Source organism: Octodon degus, unplaced genomic scaffold (genome assembly GCF_000260255.1).
Source record: "Octodon degus isolate 3935 unplaced genomic scaffold, OctDeg1.0 scaffold00007, whole genome shotgun sequence".
Taxonomy (NCBI): domain Eukaryota; kingdom Metazoa; phylum Chordata; class Mammalia; order Rodentia; family Octodontidae; genus Octodon; species Octodon degus.
This window is the reverse complement of record NW_004524583.1, coordinates 31,094,895-31,105,651: the sequence shown is the minus strand read 5'-3', so window position 1 is coordinate 31,105,651 and position 10,757 is coordinate 31,094,895. Positions and strand designations below refer to the sequence as shown.

The 10,757-nt window shown below is 48.5% G+C and overlaps 1 protein-coding gene across 3 annotated transcripts in view; it reads right to left on the bottom strand.

The window, feature by feature from the left end:
• Nucleotides 1–10,757, bottom strand: part of Rgs6 (regulator of G protein signaling 6) — a 657,652-nt gene that overhangs the window by 90,912 nt on the left and 555,983 nt on the right. For 2 of the 3 annotated variants that reach the window (XM_023703302.1, XM_012517111.2), the window contains exons 8-12: nt 9,399–9,475; nt 6,988–7,069; nt 5,159–5,233; nt 2,698–2,796; nt 1,426–1,487 (exon numbers count right to left, since the gene is read on the bottom strand). In XM_023703302.1, the coding sequence (XP_023559070.1) occupies nt 1,426–1,487; nt 2,698–2,796; nt 5,159–5,233; nt 6,988–7,069; nt 9,399–9,475 (395 nt within the window). The remainder of the gene's footprint in view (nt 1–1,425; nt 1,488–2,697; nt 2,797–5,158; nt 5,234–6,987; nt 7,070–9,398; nt 9,476–10,757) is intronic. The other variant, XM_023703304.1, reaches the window with a different exon arrangement.

Below are 10,757 nucleotides of genomic sequence, written 5' to 3'. Positions count from 1 at the left end.
TGCAATGGCCAGAGCCCAGCAGGTGATCAGGAAGGTGTGGGGGGCTCGGCCTCTTGGGGGTAGCTGTACTTCCCATTCCCAAGCAGGTGCTATCCTAGCATAAGGAATCCAGCCAGTGGCAAGCTCTGCATTGCAGAGAACAGGAATATAGTGGTGCCTGAGCTCTCAGCGTCATTCGCGGGTTCAAGGAGGTGCCATGAGTAGCAAAATGACCGTGCCACACAAAGCGCTTTCCCTCCCAACTCTGGCCCAGGACATTTGGCAGTCTAAAGAAATGTTTGTTTATCACAGTGGTGAGTTGGGGGCCTCCTGGCCTCTACTGAGTAAACATAAGAGACACTATTAAATATACTACATGCATCAGGCATTAGCAACATAAGCAGCGGTTACCTGGCCCAGAATAGCAAGTGCACTGTCAAGAACCCTGGAAAAGATACTAGCTGCCCCCTGAGACTGGAGCCCAAATCTACGGAGGTCCTTGGGGTCCCTGAAGGCACAGTGTTAATTCAGGCCTTTGATGCAGGGCTGGACTTTCTTAGCTTCTATTTGTCATTATTTATCATTATTTATAAACATAAGATGTGGATCAAGCCAGGTACCAGCAGAGAAAGGCTTCCAAGGGGATCACATAGGCAGCCAGCCGCCTGCTCCAGGTGGCCTTAAAGGCCTCAGTTTATCTGATGGTGAATAAATCTTAAGACCCAACTTGAGCCCAGAAATCGGTCGTTGCTTTAACAGCAACATATGGACGAACAAATGTTCGGCTCTGGGCTGCCTGATTAGATTTATTCCTTTCACATTCCCCAGGTGGTCTCCTGTCTTCACCAAAGAATTCAAAACCAGAACATTTAGTTGATAAAATTGAATCTCTGCGAGTTAACGGAGTGGAACCCGCTCCTGGTGCAGATGGCAGCCCAGGTACTCCTGGAAGCCAGGCTGGAGGGGCCAAATGTTTTCTTTACAGCTTATGTCGATGCAGTTAATGGTGTGCGGAGGCAGAACCCCTCCTGAGGACCCAGCCCCTCCTGTTTCTGTGGCCGGTGCCCCAGAGGGGACACACAATTCCTTTTCTCCATAAAGTGAACCTGGGTGTTTTATAGCTGAAGAGGGAGTGATTCCATTTGAATTAATCGAGGGGCTGGAGCAAAGGTGCACGATGGAGCTTTTAAGGATGTTCTTCTCTGACTGACAGGGTGCCGTGGCCACCCCGGGAAGCTTCAGCAGCCAGACATTTCTTGACATCACTCAAGGGAGGCCTGTTATCTTAGCTACACACACAGAACTGCGGGTTTTCCTATGCATCAGTTAATGGGCAGCAATGCACCTCTCAAAGTTGAACACACTTGTAGCATTCCTTTAACCCGGTAGCATTCCTTTTCCCTTGTAAAAGAAGAAAATAATAATACTATCAAGGGGAAAACATACCTTTCAGCCACTTTGGACATTTTCAAACAGTGTCTGTCAATCTGTGCATTCAAAAATGTTATCTGGAGAAACAGAGAAGAAGGGTGTTGAGAATAGAATAGCTTTCTGCTTCAGCTTATGATCTCAAACCCTACATTCCCACCAAAACCCCAGAACTGCCTGTGGCAGGATTTCTCTCACCCTTAAGATTTATACCTTGAGCAACCACTTTGCCCCTTTAGAAATTCCTACTGCACTTCCGATGCATACTTTACAGTATAGCCCATGTTACCTGGGGTTTTTGTACCAGGACTTGAACTCGGGACCTTGCATTTGCCAGGCAGGTGCTGTGCCACTGAGCTAGATCCGACCCCAATGTTGTCTGTTATATTTGCCTGTACTTTTCTATAACTTAAGTCTTGCTTCCCAAAAGTCATTCCCCAAACTTAAATGGAGCCTGTACTCTACAAAGCTTAGCAAACGCATGGACAGTTGGACATTTTGACAAAATCCCCAGAGCCGTTCCTCCGCCCACCTTTCACAGGTATATTCCAAACACCTGGTGTGCTCCACCGGACTCATCAACCAGCGCCTTTGCATATTTGTTTCCTCTCCCCAGTCTGGTAATAAACTTGTCCAGGGAAGGCATCTAGAAACTTCTCCCTTTGTCAGCCTCCCGTCAGAGGCCAGCAAGGCAGAACATGAAGAGCTGGCCCTGGCACTGCCTAATGGTAATGAACAGCAGGAGCAGCCATGCCGATACTCTCTGGCAGGCTGATCAGCATGGAAGGAGACCCCAGGCCATCACGAACGCGGAGCGCGTCAGGACCGGCTCTTTTCATTTAAACTTTCTTCTCTTTTGTTGAGAAAGGGCCTCACTACGCAGTGCAGGCTGGCCTTGATCAAGGTCGTGCTGTCCCAGCCTCCCAGCACTGGTAGAGGGTTACCGGCAGCACCACACCCCTTATGCTTTCCTTTGGCAGCAGAAGGGTGGGCGGTGCACAGCGAGGGAACCCTGGGAGCGCGGTGCAGCGTGAATGGCCACCGGGAGTGTGCTCTGGTCTCCAGCTCCCACAGCAGGGAGGGGGAGCTGGTGTGCGGCCCTCCCTCTTCATCTCCGCTGGTGGCGGATTCCCCCTCCCATGCTTCCAGGGGCCGCCCACACACTGCACTCCAAGGTTCCAGTCGCCTACCAGGTGAACTCAGCCTGCTTAGCCTGCAGAGGCGCATGCCAGCTAACGGGGCTTGACAGCAGCTGGTCTCCCCCCGGGGAAGGAGCGGTCGTGGAGTCACCTGTTTCCGGATGTCCTCTTTGGTCGTTTTCCTGACCGGCTGGCTCGGTAGGTGCACAGGGCTCTGCGTCTGGGCCTCCTCGGTCACACCATACACGGACTGGAAGAACAAGCAGGGGTGTGAGCTGCGGCCTCGGAGTGGAGGGACGGCTCGGAGGGCAGAGCCTGGCGCTCTGCTGATCCCTTGAATGCCACGTGTGACGCCCAGGAGAGCAGTGATTGGCCTTGGACTGTTGGAGCACCGTGTTTCCATTCCTCGTGTGGAGCTGGCACATGCACATTATACCCCTCAGGGCCTGTCTGATATTCCCCATCGCTTGATTCCTTTCCTGCTTGGAAAAGACTTACCTCCCTATGTCCTATCCTCTGCTTTTATTTTGCTCTTTCTTTCTAATTTGGATTTCTTATTTAGGAGAAACCACATACTGGTGAAATCTGTGTGTCTGATTTACTTCAGTTAATATGAGGCCTCAAAATACATTGATTTCCTACAGATGACTCCAGCCCATCCTTCTGTGTGGAGCAGCAGAGCTCCACTGGGTGTAAACGCCGGGTTTTCATTGTCGGTTCTTCTGTGGACGGACACGGAGCCACCCCCGAGCTTTGCTATTATGAATATTGAAACTAGGCCAGTGGAGGCATCTCGTTCCATGTGTAGGCTGTAGCTGTGAGGAGAAACCCTTCCTTTCCCTGAGAGGAGATTGGGTATCACTGCTTCTCCAAATAGGGTCCGCAGGCCATCGGCAGGGCCATCTGGGGTCCTCGGGAGGGCGCACATTGCTGAGCACTGCCCCGAACTCAGAGTCGGAAACAGTGTGGGTGGCTGTGGGGTCTTGCATTTTTATCAAATGTCCCGGGTAATTCTTCCTCCAAAAAAGTTCAAGGACTTCAAGCACTAATGATTATGAATAAAAGATCCCTTTAGATTTTAGGCTGGTGGCAGGTGACAGGCCCATCTGGTGCCATCTGTCAGGGCTTTGGCTGTTCCTTTTTAAGTTAAATAGATTTCTGGACTCAGCTATGGCTTTTTCAACTTTCCTAGTGTTAGGAGTAGAGTAAAGACAATCTCTGAGTTGGGAAGGGAGCAAAGCCCTTCAGCACAGGAAGCTTGTAGCTGAAATCAATACGATCAAGGTGGGCTCAAGGTGAATGCGGTGCCATCAAATTCTGGGTGATTAGACTTAGGGGTCCATAAAGATTAACTGAGGATATTCAAGACTAATAATTACAGAATAGTGCAGGGGCATTTTGCACTGTGAAGAACAAAATACATAAATAGATTCGAGAAACGAATCTCTCTCTCCCCCCCAACACTGTCTGGCATATGTACATGTTTATAAATCACTCCTAACTTGAAGACTTGAAATCTAAAGTTCTCCCATTCTGAAGCCTTTTGAGCACCAATATGACGTCACAAATGGAAAATTCCCACCTGGCCTCATGGACAGATTACAGTCCAAACACAGGCTCGCTAAAAAATGATAATTACTTTCGGGCAATGTGTCTATGTATATATGAAATACAAACAAATTTTGCTTTTAGACCATGTAGACTGGTCCAATCTTAAAGATATTTCTTGACTTATATGCAAATATCCCCAAATATGAAAAATATACAAAGTCTGAAACATTTCTAGGCCCAACCCTAAGAATACTCAGTTTCTCTCCCAGTCTCCTTCTCCCCCTCTCCTCCTCTTTGCCGATCTCCCCCTTACCCCTCTTTCTCCCTCCCCTCCCCACTTCTTCTCCCTTCCCCTCACCCCTTCTCTCTCCTCCTCCCTCCCTCCCTCCTTTCATCTCTCTCCCTCTCCCCTGCCAGTTATTACAGGGTGTAGGGATGTTTGGGGACATACTTCTCGCAGGCAGTGTGGCATTGATTTTGGTGTGGTCATGAGGGTGGCGGTGTGGGCAGTGGAGTGTGGTACCCGTGGGCATGCCATGGTCACCCATCTTTTTAGTAAAGGAGCTCAGAATGACTACTGGGTCATTCATAGTTGCGCATGACGGTGGTCTAAGTTAAGGCAAGCTAGCTCTACTAAAAGTCTGCCATTTGTTTCTAAGTACCAAGCTAACTGTCACCTGGGGGCCGTGCCAGTTTGTGTGCCGTTCATTTCCTGTTCTCACTGCTGTCTCCCTAGAGCCAACCGTCACTACCTGTCATTTTATTTGAGCTACAGGAAGCCCCCAGGAAGCCCCCTCTGGCTCAGCCGTCCCTCCTGTGTGGTGCCTGTGGGCTTGTTCCCGTTGGCTGACTTCATCCCCTGCCACACCGTGGGCTCTGTCAGCAATCACTGCACCCAGCACACCCCAGCCACTTGATAGATATTTCTCGAATTTATGAGTAAAATGATTTTGAAGAAGACAATACGGCAAAATTACAAATAGCAAATTGCAATCTGAAAAGTATCAGAAATGGAACAGCTATTCACACCAGGAATTTGAAAGTTAGCTAAACTAGCAAACCTTTTTAACCTTTTGCGGATTCTTCAAACGTCGACATTTTCTGATATCCATTTCCGTTGTGTTCACACAGCCTGGCTGAGAGAAAAAAAAAAATTGCACAAATTACTAAGTGTAAATTACTCTCCCAATTTAGTTCAAGTGACACCACCAAAACTGTTCTTCATTGCTCTCATTCCAGATAATGCAGGATGTTTTCATTTTGTTGTAATAGAGGCTCCTCCCTGCAGTTCTTATAGGATTTCTTTTTTTTGGCAGAACCGGGGATTGAACTTGCCAGGGAAGTGCTTATTCTACTGAGCCATCTCCCCAGCCTGGAGTTCTTACAGGAAATGTTAAAGCTGGCCTTACTGTAAAGATGATGGGCGGCAGTACTATGTAAGCTTCTAAACTTACTGTCCACCCGCGAGATGGCTTCAGCCATGGCCTCTGCTATTTCTTATACCTAACCATCTGAAAAGACTCCAACGTTAGCATGGAGAGTTATTCTTTTCTTTCTTTCTTTCAGTTTTTAGGAAGGTCAAACCATTCTGCTCAGTTTTAGCTCCATTTGATGAGAGAAATACAAGATTCTTTTTAATAGTATGAAATTAGAAATGCAGTCGAAACTCATCATGTACAGATTTCCTACCGGTGAGTCCACCAACCGCTCAGTCTTTTTTGTCACCTTGAAATCAATACTGGCAGGAACTCAATGGCCATTTGCGGATGTGCCTAGGTTGCCGCCAATTTTGGGCGCCCCAGGAGCATGCCCAGATGAGGCTGAACCTGTGACCCCTGCCTTCTTGTTTTGGGACTCGGACTGGATGTCAGTTTACGCAGGGCTCTGACGGCACCCCGTTGTCTGCACTTCGTCCTGTGTGCTGGTGATGTGCTGCTTCCAGCGGCCCCAGGCAGAGTGCCGGGGTGGGTATGGCTCAGCGTTGCTATTAGTGAGAAGGCCGTGGGTGCCCCCAGGAGGACGTGCGTGCCCTAGGCCAGCCTCGCGGAGGCAGGGGTTACGAGCTGCTGGGTGTGAAGTTCAATGTCAGCGATCAACGGCATACACTCCATAAAGTGTCTTTCTATACAAAAGGTGTCTTTGGGCGAAAATATACATTAGAGGACGTTACACTTGGTCCAAGTGATAGGGACATGAGGCTCCAGGCTCCGGGACCCCCGTCCTGCCATTCCCAGAGGAGCGATGTCCAGAGACCACGGGATACAGCTATTGTGAGTACGAGAGCTGCCTGTGCTCGGAAGAGGACGGCTGAAGACTCGGAGTGGGTTAGAGTAGAAACGCAAAGTGCTCATTCCAGGGATGTGACGTTCTGGCATCTCAAGCTTCTCAGTGGAGGCCAGCAAGGTAGCTCAGCAGTCCAAGTGCCTGCTTAGGCAAGCTTAGGCAGGCGCAGGGGACCAAGGTTCAATTCCCAGCACCACGTGCCATGCCAGCCACACACTCAGGGTGGGCTGGACCAGCCCCCAAAAAAGTTCCTCTGGTGGAATTCCTGTTGTTCTCCATTCCTATTTTCTCTCTCTCTCTCTCTCTCTCTCTCTCTCTCTCTCTCTCTCTCTCTCTCCCCCCCCCCCAGTCAAACTCCTGATGTTGCTGAGCTATATCCCTGGCTTTTCCTCTATTTTCATGGGTGAATAATTTTTAAAAGGTAGAATTCACACACACACACACACACACACACTTCAGAAAATCCACTGAGATTTTATAAATGAATGGCAAAACCAATTTTGAAAATAAATACCTGGTCCTTAAAGACAGTCTTTTCTTTGAAGAGTAATGGAAAATTAAAATAATAAAAAGCACCCCAGAGAACCAAGCAGGAGGGCCTGCTCACCACTGGCCTGTGGACATCCCAAAAGGCTCGCTCTTGACTATCGAGAATTTTCCTTTCTGTTTTGTCCTTTTTTCGGTCAATTCTGAAAAAGCCAAGAGAAGAAATAAGAGGTGGGTGGCGTCCTTCCTACCAGTCTCGCCCCCGCTCTGCTCCTGCTCCTAGGAGCCTGCATGTAGGACTTCTGACACCTGTGGCCCCTGCTTGCTTCAGGCGTCCCCTTCCCTCCAGGCGGCCACAGACTTTACAAACCTGGTAAGGACTGGGTTCAGATCAGGGGACAGATCACCACAGGTGTGCATGGGGGCATGCACACAGTGGGCATGGGGGGAGCAAGAAGGAGAACGCCCCTGGGAAGCAGGGCCTTGGGACTGTGCACGACTGAGTTGACCCTCGGATGGGCTCCCCCAGGGAATGCTGCATACACAGACTGGTGAGAAGGGCCATAACCACCAGCGTGGCTTGGGCTTGCCAGCTTGTCATCTGAAAGTCTGCTTTACATTCCGTTCGGCAGAGCTGTCTTTCAAATGCTGCAATTATGAGCCTTAAAAGTCACTTAAGCCATCTGACTTCCTCAAGGCACAGGCATGGTCTTAGCGTGTGGCAAGAGGAAGAAGGTAAACATCACTGGCCTCAGCTGGGGGAGGCCAGATGAAGTGGGAGGGCACAGGGACACGGCAGAGCCTTGGTGCTCGCAGCAGCGGCCCAGGTGAGAGGCTTTCTTTGTTTCTTTTCTTTCTTTCTTTCTTTCTTTCTTTCTTTCTTTCTTTCTTTCTTTCTTTTTTTTTTCTTTCTTTCTTTCTTTCTTTCTTTCTTTCTTTCTTTCTTTCTTTCTTTCTTTCTTTCTTTCTTTCTTTCTTTTTTTTTTTTTTTAGACTGTATTACTTCTTACTATCTTAGTAAAAAGCAACTCGGATTAATTGCCATGTGACCTCTGGTTCTCAGATCTGTTGGGAACATTTCAGTTTACTGGACTAAATTAAACCCGTAATCACCCCCTGGTTTTGTGGTAATTACTGTATATTTAAAAGGCCCACAATTATATTGTAATCACAGAGTTAGTCGGAAAAGCGAATGGAGAAATGCATGTATGAAGTGACAGTTTCCTTTCTCTTCAGTGCATGATGCTGTTTGATACTTGAAGCACAAGCATGTGCTTCTCCTCGGGTCCCAGTGGCCTCGGGTATGCAGGTAGCTCTCTGCTGCAGGCCCTCCACACCCCAGCCTTCCCTGTCTGCTGTCCTGTCTTCCACCCTCCACTTCCTCCACTGCTGCCTGCTGCAGCTCAGCACCAGGGCCCAGAGCCCATATCCTTGGGGGAGTCCTGGGGGTCAGGGTGACGAGCAGGTGGCTGGTAGGGGTAGATGAAGGGCAGAGACTGCACAGGGACAGTGGCAGTAACTGCAGCACACACACCCCTGCACTGGATGACCTCAGGTCATTTCCAAGGAGATTCAAGGGGAGCCATTTCCTGGCTTTAGGGGACAAGCAGTGACGCCTACAGAGTAAGACAGGACTCCCTGGAAGCCCCACGGAGGCCACTCCCGTGCAAGATGCCCACAGAACAGGCGCTTGTATCTTTCCAGATCAGCATCCTTTCCCACCCTTCCTGGGTCCCACTTTTCCTATTCACGTTGGCTAAAGGGACATAGTCCCTGGGAGGAATAATGGTGACAGTGACCAGAGTGACTCCATGTCCCAGAATCAGGCGAATTTGGTTGGTAACCGTGGCTATGGCCAGGGGACTGTTTGTTCCTCATGTTTCTTAGAGAGGAAGAAATTTCTTATTCTAGAAGGAAAAATGCAGAAAAAAATCCTTTTTCTTTTCCTCTCTTTTATTGCTTGTACTTTGGAGGGGAAAAAAAAAATGAGTGAACTTACGGGTGTATTTGCAAGAAGAGGTAGAGAAGGCGCAGGCGAGCCCCTTGGGGCCCTGTCTAGGATACGCGTTCTCCGCCTTAAGTTTACTCACAGATCAGCTCTCTGCAGGAGGAGGCCTCCCATACACACCTCTGCCCCTGAAGGACAGGGTTAGTTTGGATTTTGGCTCCCTAAGACGCCCAGATATTTTTCCACGAAGACCAAAACTTCATTCAGCCTTAAAGGCAACCGGGGCCTAATGTTTTCAATCATTTAGTGAGAAGACTAACTGGAAATCTCTAGAACAGATAAGTACCCCTCCTTACAAGTAGGGCGCCATCTTTGGGAGGATCCCCCTCAACTGCCAGAGCACATGCCTTATTATAGAGTGACATCGGTGCCAAAGATGATGTTCATGCACACTAAGGTTACTTCCTGCCCATCTGGGTGGACACCAGCGCCAGCCGAATCCGCACTGTGGTCACCCCACCCTCACTCCAGTCCAAGTTCCAGAGCTGTTTCCCTCTGCAGTGGTCTCTGTTGAGTTCACCTACTTGACTTGTGCTTCTGCTTGCATAAAGATGAATTCCCACTTCCTTGCAAAGGCCCTCTGGAGTCTGGCTAAGTTTTCCTAGTGAGAAATGAAAACCAACAAGAAGGGATTAATCATCGTAAGTTCGGACTTTCACACCTACACTCATTAAAAGGCAGCCATCCATTCTGTTTACTCCAAACAAACCAGCAAGGCCTCATATTAAATCCACTGGACATGAACCCAATTTGAATCTGCGCCAGATCCTGCTGTATAGAGCCGAACTATTAATACTCATTTACACATCCATTAAGTTGGAGCCTCTGCGGTTCCCTTCTCTCCCTGTGTTTTACAAGAGCACAACTCACACAGCGCTTGTTATAAAGGCTACTGAAATGGTCTGTAGTTACTGGGGAAGAAATGATGTTTTTTGGGCCACCTCTTGGTCATCTCAAAAGCAAAACCAAGGATGGATCTCTTCAGGATGTGTGTTCCAGCGGGCATCTGGGAAGGTGGTCGGGACTCAGCATCAGTGTGCTCTGCAAGGTGGTTCAGAAGGGGACTGAAGGGAGTGTGTGTTGTGATGGCATGCAGCTGGCCTCAGCTGGACACCTAGGGCACACCTGAAACCCCAGCACTGGGGAGTGTAAGGCAGGTGGACTGCTGAGAGTGTGAAGCTTACATGGGCTACAGGGCAAGACTCCATCTCAAAACAAAACTAGACAGAAAGAGAGAGAGAGAGAGAGAGAGAGAGAGAGAGAGAGAGAGAGAGAATTAAAAAAGCAAAGAAAGAAAAATAATTAGTAATTGAGGACTACTTTTAGAGGAAAAGGGGGGTACTTTTCTAAGTTGGCAGACTTATCTAATGGAACATTAGGACAGTGAGGAGGGAGTTTGACAGCACCGTAATGATGCTCCTAATTCTGATTAATGCAAGGCCGAAGCCCACATAATGCTATGTATTTTCATAGAGCCTATGCCAACACTAATTGATTACCCTCATTAGTGGATTATTAATGTGAAAGGAGCTCGAGATGAAGAGCATTACACATGAATGCACAGCTCTCACCAAAGCTTGGCGTGCGAGTACTTCTAAGAAACTGTCCCTCTGACCCTTCCACTGTTCTAGGGATCCAGGTTGCTAATGGCCAGTGTCAATCACCTGGGAGAGTAGTCCTGTGAACTATGCTAGTTGCACCACAGAGTACTAGACAGTCATTAAAAATGATAATATATTGTTGAAATGGAAAGAGTCCCCAAACACTACAGTGTAAGATTAGGGAAACATGCAGCAGAACCAATGTCTCTGAAATGACCTTATTGTTCTGTAAAGAAAAAATATGTATGTGTGGAAAAAACTTAACGGGACAATTACAGGTTA